The sequence below is a fragment of the Arvicola amphibius genome, chromosome X (assembly GCF_903992535.2).
Source record: "Arvicola amphibius chromosome X, mArvAmp1.2, whole genome shotgun sequence".
Classification (NCBI taxonomy): domain Eukaryota; kingdom Metazoa; phylum Chordata; class Mammalia; order Rodentia; family Cricetidae; genus Arvicola; species Arvicola amphibius.
Genome location: NC_052065.1, coordinates 6,300,050 through 6,312,295, shown reverse-complemented (window position 1 = coordinate 6,312,295; position 12,246 = coordinate 6,300,050). Strand labels below are relative to the sequence as shown.

General features: G+C 38.4%; 1 protein-coding gene across 1 annotated transcript in view; it reads left to right on the top strand.

Annotated features, from left to right (window-relative positions):
- The window catches only part of Ppef1 (protein phosphatase with EF-hand domain 1), a 101,845-nt gene that overhangs the window by 39,648 nt on the left and 49,951 nt on the right, over window positions 1-12,246 (top strand). The window contains exon 5 of the mRNA XM_038316719.1: window positions 9,350-9,464. Within this exon, the coding sequence (XP_038172647.1) occupies window positions 9,350-9,464 (115 nt within the window). The remainder of the gene's footprint in view (window positions 1-9,349; window positions 9,465-12,246) is intronic.

Sequence of the window (12,246 nt, the reverse complement as noted above, 5' to 3'; positions counted from 1 at the left end):
TACAGGTATTAGCTCTTCTTTGAGAATCTGGTAAAATTCTGTGCTGAAACCATCTGACCCTGGGCTTTTTTTTGGTTGGGAGACTTTTAATGACTGCTTCTAAATCCATAGGGGTTATAGGTCTATTTAAATCTGGTTTTGATTTAATTTTGGTATGTGGTACCTATCCAGAAAAATTATCCATTTTTTAGAGTTTCCAGTTTTGTGGAACACAGGTTTTTTAAGTATGACCTAATGATTCTCTGAATTTCCTCGGTGTCTGTTGTTATGTCCCCCTTTTCATTCCTGATTTTTATTAATTTGCATATTCTCTCTGTCTTTTGGTTAGTTTGGATAAGGATTTGTTTTTCTTGTTGATTTTCTTGAAGAACTAACTCTTTGTTTCATTGATTCTTTGTGTTGTTTTCTTTGTTTCTTTTTTATTGATTTCAGTCCTCAATTTGATTATTTCCTGTTGTCTACTCCTCCTGGGTGAGTTTGCTTCTTTGGTTCTAGAGCTTTCAGGTGTGCTGTTAAGAAACTAGTATGAGATTTCTCCAACTTCTTTATGTAGGCACTTAGTGCTATGAACTTTCCACTTAGCACTGCTTTCATAGTGTCCCATAAGTTTGGGTACGTTGTGCCTTCATTTTCATTGAATTCTAGGAAGTCTTTGATTTCTTTCTTATTTCTTCCTTGACCCGGGGGTAATTCAGTTGAGCATTATTCAGTTTCCATGAGTTTGTAGGTGTTCTGTAATTTGTGTTGTTGTTGTATTCTAACTTTAAATCATGGTGATCTGATAAGATACAGGAAGTTATTCCAAATTTTTGTATCTTTTAAGATTTGCTTTGTATGCGAATATGTGGTCAATTTCAGAGAAGGTTCCATGAGGTGCTGAGAAGGAGGTATATTCTTTTTGTGTTTGGGTAGAATATTCTATAGATGACTGTTAAGCCCATTTGAGTTATAACATCTGTTAGTTCTCTTATTTCTCTTTTAAATTTGTCTGGCAGACCTGTCCATTGGTGAGAGTGGGGTATTGAAGTCTCCCACTATTAGAGTGTGTGCTTTAAGCTTTAGTAATGTTTCTTTTATAAATGTGGGTACCCTTATATTTGGGGTATAAGTATTCAGAATTAATATTTCATCTTGATGGATTTTTCCTGTAATGACTATGAAACATCCTTCATCTCTTTTGATTGATTTTAGTTTGAAGTCTATTTTATTAAATATTAGGATAGCCACACCAGCTTGCTTCTTAGGTCCATTTGATTGGAAAATCTTTTCCCAACCCCTTATTCTGAGGTGATATCTGTCTTTGAAGTTGTCTCATATGCAGCAGAAGGACAGCTCCTGTTTTTATACCTATTATGTTATCTTGTGCCTTTTTGTAGATGAATTGAGTCCATTGATATAAAGGGATATTAATGATTGGTGATTGTTAATTCCTATTATTTTGTGGTTTTGTTGGTGGTGGTGGTAATCTGTATGTGTGTTTTCTTTCTTTATGATTTGCTGGTGTAGTACTATCTATTGCCTGTGTTTTTGTGGATGCCGCTAACTTCCTTGGGTTGAAGTTTTTTTCTAGTACTTTCTGTAAGACTGAATTTGTGGATAGATATTGTTGAAAATCTCGTTTTGTCATGGAACATCTTGTTTTCTCCATCTATGGTGATTAAAAGCTTTGATAGGTATAGTAGTCTAGGCTGGCATCTGTGGTCTCTTAGTGTCTGCATAACATCTGTCCAGGACTTTCTGGCTTTCAGATTCTCCACTGAGAAGTCAGATGTTATTCGGATGGGTCTGCCTTTATGTGCTACTTGACCTTTTTCCTTTATAGCTCTTAATAGTCTTTCTTTATTGTATATGTTTAGTGTTGTGATTATTATGTGGCAAGGAGACTTTTTGTTTTTGGTCCAGTGCATTTGGTAGTCTGTAAGTTTCTTGTATCTTCATAGGTATGTCCTTCTTTAGGTTGGGAAAGTTTTCTTCTATGATTTTGTTGAATATATTTTCTGTGCCTTTGAGCTGGAGTTCTTCTATACCTATTATTATTAGGTTTGGTCTCTTCATGGTGTCTCAGATTTCCTGGATGTTTTGTGTTAAGAATTTGTTGGATTTAGTAGTTTTTTTGACTGATAAATCTACTTCTATTGTATCTTCAACACCTGAGATATCTCTTCCATCTCTTGGGTTATGCTTGCATCTGTAGTTCCTGTTTCTTTACCCACAGTTTCCATTTCCAGAATTCCCTCAGTTTGTGTCTTCTTTATGTCTCTATTTCAATTTTCAAATCTTGAATTGTTTCCTTCACCTGTTTGATTGTTTTTTTTATTGGCTTAAGGGCTTTATTGATTTTTTCCAATTTTTTTGTTCATCTTTCCCTCCATTTCTTTAAGGGAATTTTTCATTTCCTCTTTAAGCGCCTCTATCATCATCTTAAAGCTATTTTTAAGGTTATTTTCTTATATTTCATCTGTGTTGGGATGTTCAGTTCTTGCTGTCGTAGAACCACTAGGTTTTGGTGGTGCTATATTGTTCTTTATTTTTTTGAATGTATTCTTACACTGCTATCTACCCATCTGGGTTTGGGGTAATTATAGATACAGGTGTTGATTCTTCCTCCAATCTGTGCAGGTGGTGTCTGTGCCTCTGGGCCACTAATGCCTTGGGGAATGGTTGGCAGAGGTGGGGGGGGGGGATGATGGGTTCCATGGGTTTGTAGGGGTGGAGTGGGACTTGTAGGCTACAGGGCCCAATGGGTGGTGGGGATGGTGAAGCAGCCTGTCTACAGTAGTCTTCCCTGCTGTCTGGCTGCTGGGGTTGTGATGGGAGGGGTAAGGGCACAGGATGTACCCCAAGGCCTAAGACCTAGAGACCGCAGTTGTACAGCCAGGAGACCAATCATCCACCTCTCCCACCAATCTGTGCTTGTGGTGCCTATGCCTTGGGGGCCGCTGATGCATGAGGAAGGGCTGTTTGTGGGGGGATGGGTTCTGTGGCTTCGGGGGCCTGAGTGGGACTTGTAGGTTACAGAGTCCGATGTGTGGTGGGGGTGGTAGATCAGCCTGCCTGCAGAAGTCCTACCTGCTGATGATGCTTGTCTTTTATTTTTTATGTGTGGGAGTGCATCACCCCCACAGAGATCAGAGAAGGGCATCAGGGCATTGGAGTCGCAGGAACTGGAGTAATGGATGGTTGTGAGCCCTCATCTAGGTGCTGGAACCAAACCTGGGTCCTCTGCAAGAGCAGTACATGTTCTTGACTGATGAGCTAGCTCTCCATCCCACCTTAAAGCCTTCTTATGTTAATGATTTAAGAGCCTTTTTTTAAAAAAATGCAATATATATTTCTTTTTGAGCATGTTTGTTTCTGTATCCTGTAAGTTTTGGTAAATTGTGCTTTCATTTCTGTTCATGTCCGATAGGCCCATATTTCTATATGGTGTGGCAGCCAGGCTCTAAAGCCATAGGCCCCACCTGAGGTGGTCATGTAGCCCTGCAGACAGGCTGTCTCTGCCTAACAAAGGGTCAGGATGTTGTTGCTCCTTTGTAATTTGGAGGATGCCTTGTAGAGATGCTGATTTAAGCCTACGTGACAGCTAGCGTACACAGCAGACAGGTAGATGCGAATGTGACAAAACGCCATTCACCTGGTTACCTAGGAGACAGGCCTGGTGTATTTTCCCCACTCAGTTTGTGTGTTGGTATAAAAGCTGTTTGGATAATAAACGCCGGTAGATCTTGAGGAGAAGAGAACCCTGAGATGCCCTTCTGTGATGATGGTGTAAGCTGTGTCTAGTTATTCCTTGCAGCTCCATACCAGTCCAGTTAGGGAAAATAGTTACCTATGTTGGGGCCCATGGGCTCTAACAATGTCCTCATTTTTTATAATTTGTCTTTTTTAATCCATTGGTTAGGGATTTGTTGTATAATTTTCACATATTTATAAATTTGCTAATTTTGTTACTGATTTCTTTCCATTCTGATCAGAGAAGCTACTCTGCTTGCTTTCAATCTCAATTTTTAAAAAATATTCTGAGGCTCAATATCCTTTGTTTATAGCTAGTATCCTCTCATGAGTCCATACCATATTCATCTTTTGGGGTCTGGGTTACCTCACCAAGGATAGTGTTTTCTAATTCCATCCATTTGCATGCAAAATTCATGTTAAATGTGGTTGACAGTTGTATGGCTGGGGCAGACTACAGGGCCACTGGCAGTGGCACCAGGATTTATCCCTACTGTTTGTACTGGCCTTTTTGGAACCTATTCTCTTTGGATGGATACCTTGCTCAGCCTAGATATAGTAGGGGGGACCTTGAACCTTCCACAAAGCAATGTGCCTTACCCTCTCTGAGGAGTGGATGGAGGTGAGGTGGGAGAGTGTGTGGAGGGAATGGGAGGAGGGGAGGGAGTGGGAACTTGGATTGTTTTTTAAAAATCAAATAAATTTAAAAAAACTTATAAAAATATAAAAAAAAATTCTGAGGTTTATTTTGTGGCCTATCATCTAGTCTACCCTGGAGAATTTTCCACATGTGTTTAAGGTAAATGTATAATGTTCTTTTGCTGGGTAAAGTGTTTTATAGATGTCTATTAAGTCTGGTTGTGAACAGTTTTGCTACTACAGCTTGTTCCTATAGCTTGTGTACAGTTAATATTTTAACAGAGATTGCCTTAAACACCAAAAGACAAGAGCAAGCAAGAGAGAAAAAGGGAAAGGAAAATAAAATAAATTTTGCTTGATTTTTCAATATTTTCTGGAAAGATTGGGTCTTGGATTTCCCTATACTACCCTTTTCTTTGACATCATCCCAAACCCTCATTCTCAGATTAGGACACTAGAAGGCATAGCCCAGAAATAAGAGTGAACTGGAAGTGGTAGATTGGCTTTGCTGGAAGTGCAGCAGGCCTTTGAATCATCTAATTCCTAAAAATGATTTGAGATCACACTAGATAGCTAGTTCTTCTGGCCACCTGCCAACAGCAAATTTAAATTCTCTGGGAGAAAATAGGCCTAAAATATTTTTATAGTTTTTCATATATAATATCCAGAACTCAGTATCAATATAACCAGGCCTATGAGGATACAAACTACAAGAAATAAAACTGACGCAAATAAGAAACAATGGCAACAGACTTGTAGAGTATTTAAATAATTACATCATTAGAGTCCGAGTTAAAACAAACATGGATAGTATGTTCAAGTAGATAAAATGTGCAATCATTATATAGACGTTTGATGATTTGGGTTCTAAAAATATAGAAAAATTATATTAAAAGAAGAATCAATGTTAAGCACTGTTCTCGATGTAAAAATAAATCAAGAAATATATATTTAAAATTGAGATAAAAATCCCATAAAATTGGTCATTTTAACTATTTCAAAGTATATGCTTTGGTGGCTGTGGTGGTGTGAATAAGAATGGCCCCCATAGGCCAATATATTTGAATATTTGCTCCCCCCAACACACACATTGATGAAACTGTTTGAAGAGATTAGGTGTGGCTTATTGGAGGAGGGTATCACTTGGGGTGGGCTTTGAAATTTAAAAAGCTTAGAGCCATTCTCTCTGCCTAGTTCTTGTTGATTGTGGAGACCTAAAGCACTCAGCTACTGCCTCAGTACCGCCTGCCGGCCTGCTGCTATGCTCCCTGCTATGACAGTCATGAACTCTCATCCTCTGGAACCGTTTCCCTTGGTCATGTTGTTTTGTTACAGCAATTGCAAAGAAGATGGTTTGGGGGTATATTAAAATGCTATACAACTGTCAATGCTATTTAGTCCTAGAACTTTTTTTTTAAATAAATATATTTATTTTTCAGTATTAGGGATTGAACCCCCAGCCTTGTATATACTGGGCAAGGACTCCTATTTTCCAAATGTTTTTGTCATCTCAAAATGAAACTTTCTACTCATTAGCAGCCCCTCTCTTTCCTCCAAACTTTGGCTCCTGGCAGTCACTAATATGGATATTTCATGTTAGTGGAACATACATGGTCCTTGGTGTTTGGCTTCTTTCACTTGTCATAATGCTGTTAGAGTTCATCCATGTGCTTTAGTCCTAATTTTTAAGATAATGTACAGTTACTTTGATGTATAATATCACGTTTAGCTAAGGGATTGAACATTTATACCTACATTTGAATATTAATGTATGGTTATATTAATTTTTATATGCTCATAAACAAAGAATATTTGGGGGAAAGATATTCAAAACATTATCAACATTAGCTATCTCTAGGGACAGAAATTAAAAGGGAAAATAATTTTTCATTATTCCATGCCCCCCCTTAGGTTATTTTGAGACATTGTTTCTCTGTATCTTTTGGAACCCATCCTGGAACTTGCTCTATAGACCAGGCTGGCCTTGAACTCACAAAGATCTGCATGTCTCTGGCTCCCAAGTGCTGGGATTAAAGGTGTGTGCCTCTACTGCCCGGTTTATTCCACCTCCTTTTTAATGATATTTTTTTAATTCAGTAAAAACAACATATTGTTTGTCATTTAAAAACTATTTGAGCCATTTATGGTGACACGTGCTTTTAATCCCAGTACTTGGGAGGTGGAGGCAATAGGGTCACTATAAGTTCAAGGCTAATTTGGTCTATATAGTGACTTCTAGGTCAGTCAAGGCTATATAGTGAGACCCTGTTTCAACAAACAACTTAAAAGCAGAAATAAGCCAGACATGATAGCATATGTCTGCATTCCAGAACTTGGTATGAAGACAGAGACAGAAGGATTGCTCCAAGTTCAAGACTAGCTTAGTCTACATAGCTAGTTCTACAACAACCAATCTCTCTCTTTGTCTCATCTCCCTCTCTGTCTTTCTGTTTCTCTGTTTTGTTCTCTCTCTCATACATACAAACACATATACACACAAACACACACAAAGAAGAAAATATCCTTTCAAAGTAGAGTTTATCTGATATATTTATAAATGCAAAAAGAAACATTTGAATAAACTACTTTGAATATTTAACATTTTTTAACAACAATTGTAATCCTGCTGATATATAGCTTTCTAAACAAGTACTAATATTGACCAATTTATCCAATCTTAAGGATGCTCAAGAAAACTATATTACGCCAGGTGGTAATAAAGGCATGAGCCTTTATTCCCAGCACTTGGGAGGTAGAGGCAGGCAAATCTCAGTGAGTACGAGGCTAGCAAAGCAAGTTCCAGGACAGCCAGAGCTACACAGAGAAACCCTGTCTCAAAAAACTAAAACAAGAAAAGAGAAAATTATATTAATTTTAAGAATTTTCTGTTCATAAGATATTTTCAGTGAAATTTGTTAACATTAAAAAACAAAATGAGGACTGGAGAGATGGCTCAGCTGATAAGAGCACTGGCTGCTCTTCCAGAGATCCAATTCCCAGCAACCACATGGTGACTCACAACCATCTATAATAGTATCTGATACCCTCTTCTGGCATATAGGTGTACATGCAGAATATATATATGTATATGTATATATATATACATAAAATATAAGTAAATAAAATAAAAAAGAAAAGAAATATGCCTTTAGATGCAGTTACTCTGAGAGTGGTACAATGGGCCAGAAAAGCTACAATTGCACGTTAAACCAGTATTAGAAATCTGTAGATTAAATGTACAGACAGCAAGACAGTAAAAAGCAGCATTTTTGCCCATTCTTTAAAAATACTTATCCAGGGGCCATTGAGATTGATCAATGGGCAAAGGCACATACCACCAAGCTGAAGAATATGGTGGAAGGAGAGAAACAGCTCTCAATAGGTTGTCCTCTGACCTTCCCACACGTGCTGTGACATGGATGTGCTCCCCCCCCCCAAAATATATAACAAAATGTAAAACTACAAAGAAAATGTTAATCCAGAGACTTGGGAAGCTGAGGCAGGAGGGTTGTCATGATGCTTGAGCCAACCTGTGTTACAAACCTAAATAAACAAACAGAAAAGCGGAAAGTTAAAGATGTGGCTGTGGATTGAATGTCACATTCAATCTATTATTAGAATACTATTAGAATACTATTGTAGGGAAAAGACATGGGCAGGAAATGATGGTCTAATGGAAACATATGGACCATATATTTCGAATTTTCTAGTATTCACATTAAAAAAAGAAAGAAGACAAAATCAATTTTAACAATATATTTAATTCCGTACACTTCAGTATATGAAATATTTAATATATATAATCATATTAAAATCATTGAGGTTTGTTGTGCTTATTTTCATACTAAGTCTTTGAAATCCAGTTTGAATTTTGTTCTTTGTTGTTGTTGTTTGAGACAGGATATCTCTGGGTAGTCCTGGCTGTCCTGGAACTCACACTGTAGTCCAGGTTGACCTCGAACTCAGAGATCCACCTGCCTCTGCCTCCCTAGTATGTGCGCCACCACCACCATGCCTAAATTTTGTTCTTATAGCACATCTCAATTCTCAGTGGCCTCCATTTTAAGTACTCTGATATCTAATACTGCAAATAACTACCATAGTGAACATCCCAATTCTAAGCCAACCTGACTCTTAAAACTGTGTTGATATCAGTTAAGTTTGTGTGATAATCACATATTTGTTATCTTTTCTTTGTCGAATATGTGTTTGGAAAATTCATAATTTAAAACCAAGGAGAAATACACATTAGATTTTTAAAAGCTTCAGGGAGAACACGGAGTAAATGTGTAGGAAGCAATGACCCTATGGATGCTGTAACTGGAGGAATTATGATAAGGCAGTAGCAAATAGTCCATGTATTTTGAGACTGGAATATTTTCTATAGTTAGCCTTTTATTGCAATGTGCTTCTTGTCCTGAGCATTCTGTACACCAAATTCTGGAGCCATCCTTAGGAGGCTTGGGAGCTTGTGTGGCTACCTAGTGAGGTCTCCATGCTCAGCAACACCTACTACACAAGTGGTAGGTTGTCTCAACAAATAAAGAGCCACACCTCATTCACAGGCTCTTTGCCTTTCTTTTCCTTCCTTGTTTCCTTTTGTCCTCCCTTTGAAATGATTCTGACTGTTACTCTTTTGTCTGAACCCTTTCTTCAGGCACGTGAACCTCACCCCCATTTCCCCTAGCTTTCCTCTTGGGATCTAAGAACCAAAAATAACCAAAAATATTCTAAGCAAAGGGATAATGTCAAAAAAAAAAAAGAACACGAGACTATAAATAATTTGAGGAACCATTCATTTATTCAATTACAAATAACTCCTGAGGGCATTTTATATAGTAGACACTATGTTAGAATCATCTATTTGAGAATAAGGATTATCCTGAAATGTGCTCATACGTTTTGGTTTTACAGTTTTCTACCGTCATGTCTTTCGCCCTTGTTCATTATCTCCATCTCCTCTGCTTCCCCTTCACAGACACTTCATGCTCATTACGTCTTAGAGGTGCTATTTGAAGCTAGGAAAATCCTGAAGCAGATGCCGAATTTCAGTCACATAAAAACCTTTCCCTCCAAAGAGATAACAATCTGCGGTAAGTTTCAGAGTAGAGTTGGCACATTAATATTTCGGAGCCTCTTGGTCCTGTGTCATTTGCCTAACTTGAAAACTATGGAAATTGGATTGTGTTAAGGGGAAAATGTTAATATAGAATTATCTATCATGATAATACTGTTCCCCATCTTGTCTTTGTTTTGCATACCAGCTGGCAGGAATTAATTATGTGGGAAATTAAAGAACTCTTGTAGCTTTTTCTAAAGGCAGATAGCATTTTAATATGGAAAGCCACTGATGGGTAGAATAAGTGTTCTTTGCCCTCTGCCTAGCTCTCATTATCTCCGTCCCATGTTGCTTTTTCCAGGTGGGTCTCTGTATGCATGCCTCTTCTACTGGGAAGAGAAACACCCAACGCAGGGTGGAGATTAAATTCTTTTCTGCCCTTGGCTATTGTTTTAGATTTTTTTCAACTGGTCTTTGCAGTTTTTAAAGGAGTGGGAATGTCCCCAAAATCTGTTTCTTGTTCTTCTAAATAACAAGATTTGAGATTTTGTTATCTTATAGGCCAGCCTGGCAGGATATTGCTTCGAGAAACAGTACACATTGAAATTCATCACAGTTGGTGCTCAGCGTGCTTACACTGTCTGAGAGCGTGGTGCATGGAAGGAACAGCAATTCCCTAACTTCTAATTAAGGCTTTAGGTTACAAAACAGTGATTGTTATTTTCCAAATCAGTTTTTAGCCCACGTTCTCTTATGGTGGCAGGTAGAAGTGGATTTGGCAACCTAATTAAACCCTTTCCATCCCCAGCAGCTCATAGTGGTGACGGGAACTTGATGTAGCAGTATATACCTCATGACATGGCTTGACTCCAGTTTTTGAAGAGTCTCCAGTGGTTTAATTCAACCTAATCAGGCCACCAGCTCTCTCAAGACAATAATATACCTCAGCAAAGAGACCTTTTATTCAAAGCCAGAGCAAGCTTTGCTTTTGATGGAAATAAAGAACTGTGGGTCATAAAGGCTCAGTAAACCGTGCCAACCTGTGAAGCCTCTGAAGCCAGGGGCTAGATTTTCTAGTCGAATGTACTTTAACAGTCCAAACCAGATGTTAGGATCTGCTCCCATGCATTTTCCATTAGCCCCCCGGTCGCCTTTGCAGATCTAGCGGCAATGAGGTCACAGATGTGTGCCACTGCATCCTAGAAGAAGAAATGAGTTAGAGGGCCGGGAGGTCCCAGAATTCCACAGTATGAGAACCAAAAATCTCTTACAGAGATGTTCTGGTCCCTTTACTAAAAGTTAAGTTTTTCAACTTCTTTTTTCTCCTGTGTTAGAGATTAAACCCAGGACTTTGCACATGCTAGGCAAGCACTCTATCACTAACTATATTCCCAGCCCCATATCCTGTTCTTATGGGTGAAACAGAGGCCCAGAGGGAAATACATATTGTCACCAATGTACTTCTATATAGTACCCTGTACCCCAGCTTGTTCAGCTAGTCAGTGATAGGATTAGGATTAAAAGTGAGATCTGCTACATTCCAGACTAAGGAGAAGGCCACCTTTGCACTTGTCTGGCTATTTTTCACTTGCCATCATCAGAAAATTATCAGAGACTAGGTAGACTAGGCAAGTCCATTCACTTAAGGGACCCTACATTTGGGGCATTTATTTCCATATCCCCCCCCACACAAACATACATAGCACCTTTGGTAAAGAGAAAAGCCAAAAACCAGTAGATTTCCTTAACGTAAATTAGTGTTTTCTGTCCCCCTCTTCATTTTTAAGAAAAATAATTTTTAGATTGTGTCTCATTTGTTACTGATTCTTGCCTGGAACTCACTGAGTAATATAGGGTGGTCTTGAACTCTTGATCCTTCTGTCTTAGCTTCTTGAAGTTTTGTTGTTTAGTTTCCAATTCATGCTACAAATCATAATCAATTCTGTACTCATGTCATTGTTTGCAGGGAAAATATCTTTATGTCTGCCTTCCCATTGCATGTTGATCTTATGTCCAACTAGAAACTAAAAATATTTTTATAGTTTCCTTTGTTCCTGTCTGCTGTGACTCAAACCAAGGATCCTCAACTCCTAATATGCTAAAACAACTTCGTATTTCAGCATGCCAGCTATTGTAGTACTTTATATTCAGATTTCTGTACATGTGCTGATGGTAGTGTTGGTGGTGTTTATGGTGGTGGTAGTGGCAGCGGTGGTGGTGGTGTGTGTGTGTGTGTGTGCGTACGTGCTCGCACATGCATGTGCACACACATGCACATGGGAATGTGTGTGTGCATGTATGTGGAGACCAGAGATTGATGATAGGTGTCTTTCTCCATTGCTGTCCACTTTACTTTTTGAGACAGGGTCTTTCTCTGAAGCTGGAGCTCACTAATTAGTAAGGCTGGCTGGCCAGTAAGCTCCAGGACTCTGCTTGGCTCTGCTGCCCCCAGTACTGAGGTTATAGAGGGAAGCCACTGCACGCTGTTTTTCACTTGGTTAATGGGGACCCGAACTCAGGTTGTCAGGCTTGAATCGCAAGCTCTATACTCACTGAATCATCTACACTGCCAAAATACTCATATTTTTAAAAGGCAAATGACTCTGAAGCAAATTAGGAAAGCAAAATAATTAGCAAAATATATGAAGTTTTTAATTGTTTAGCTTTTGGAGGGAGACTATCTAAAGGTATTGACATTTAAGTATCCACTAACATCAATATGCCCTTTATTTTATTGTTAATATTATGACAATTTTATAAATAAGTGCTGGTGATGTAGGACTTAGCTTTATTCTTTCTAGTGTAATTCAAACTTC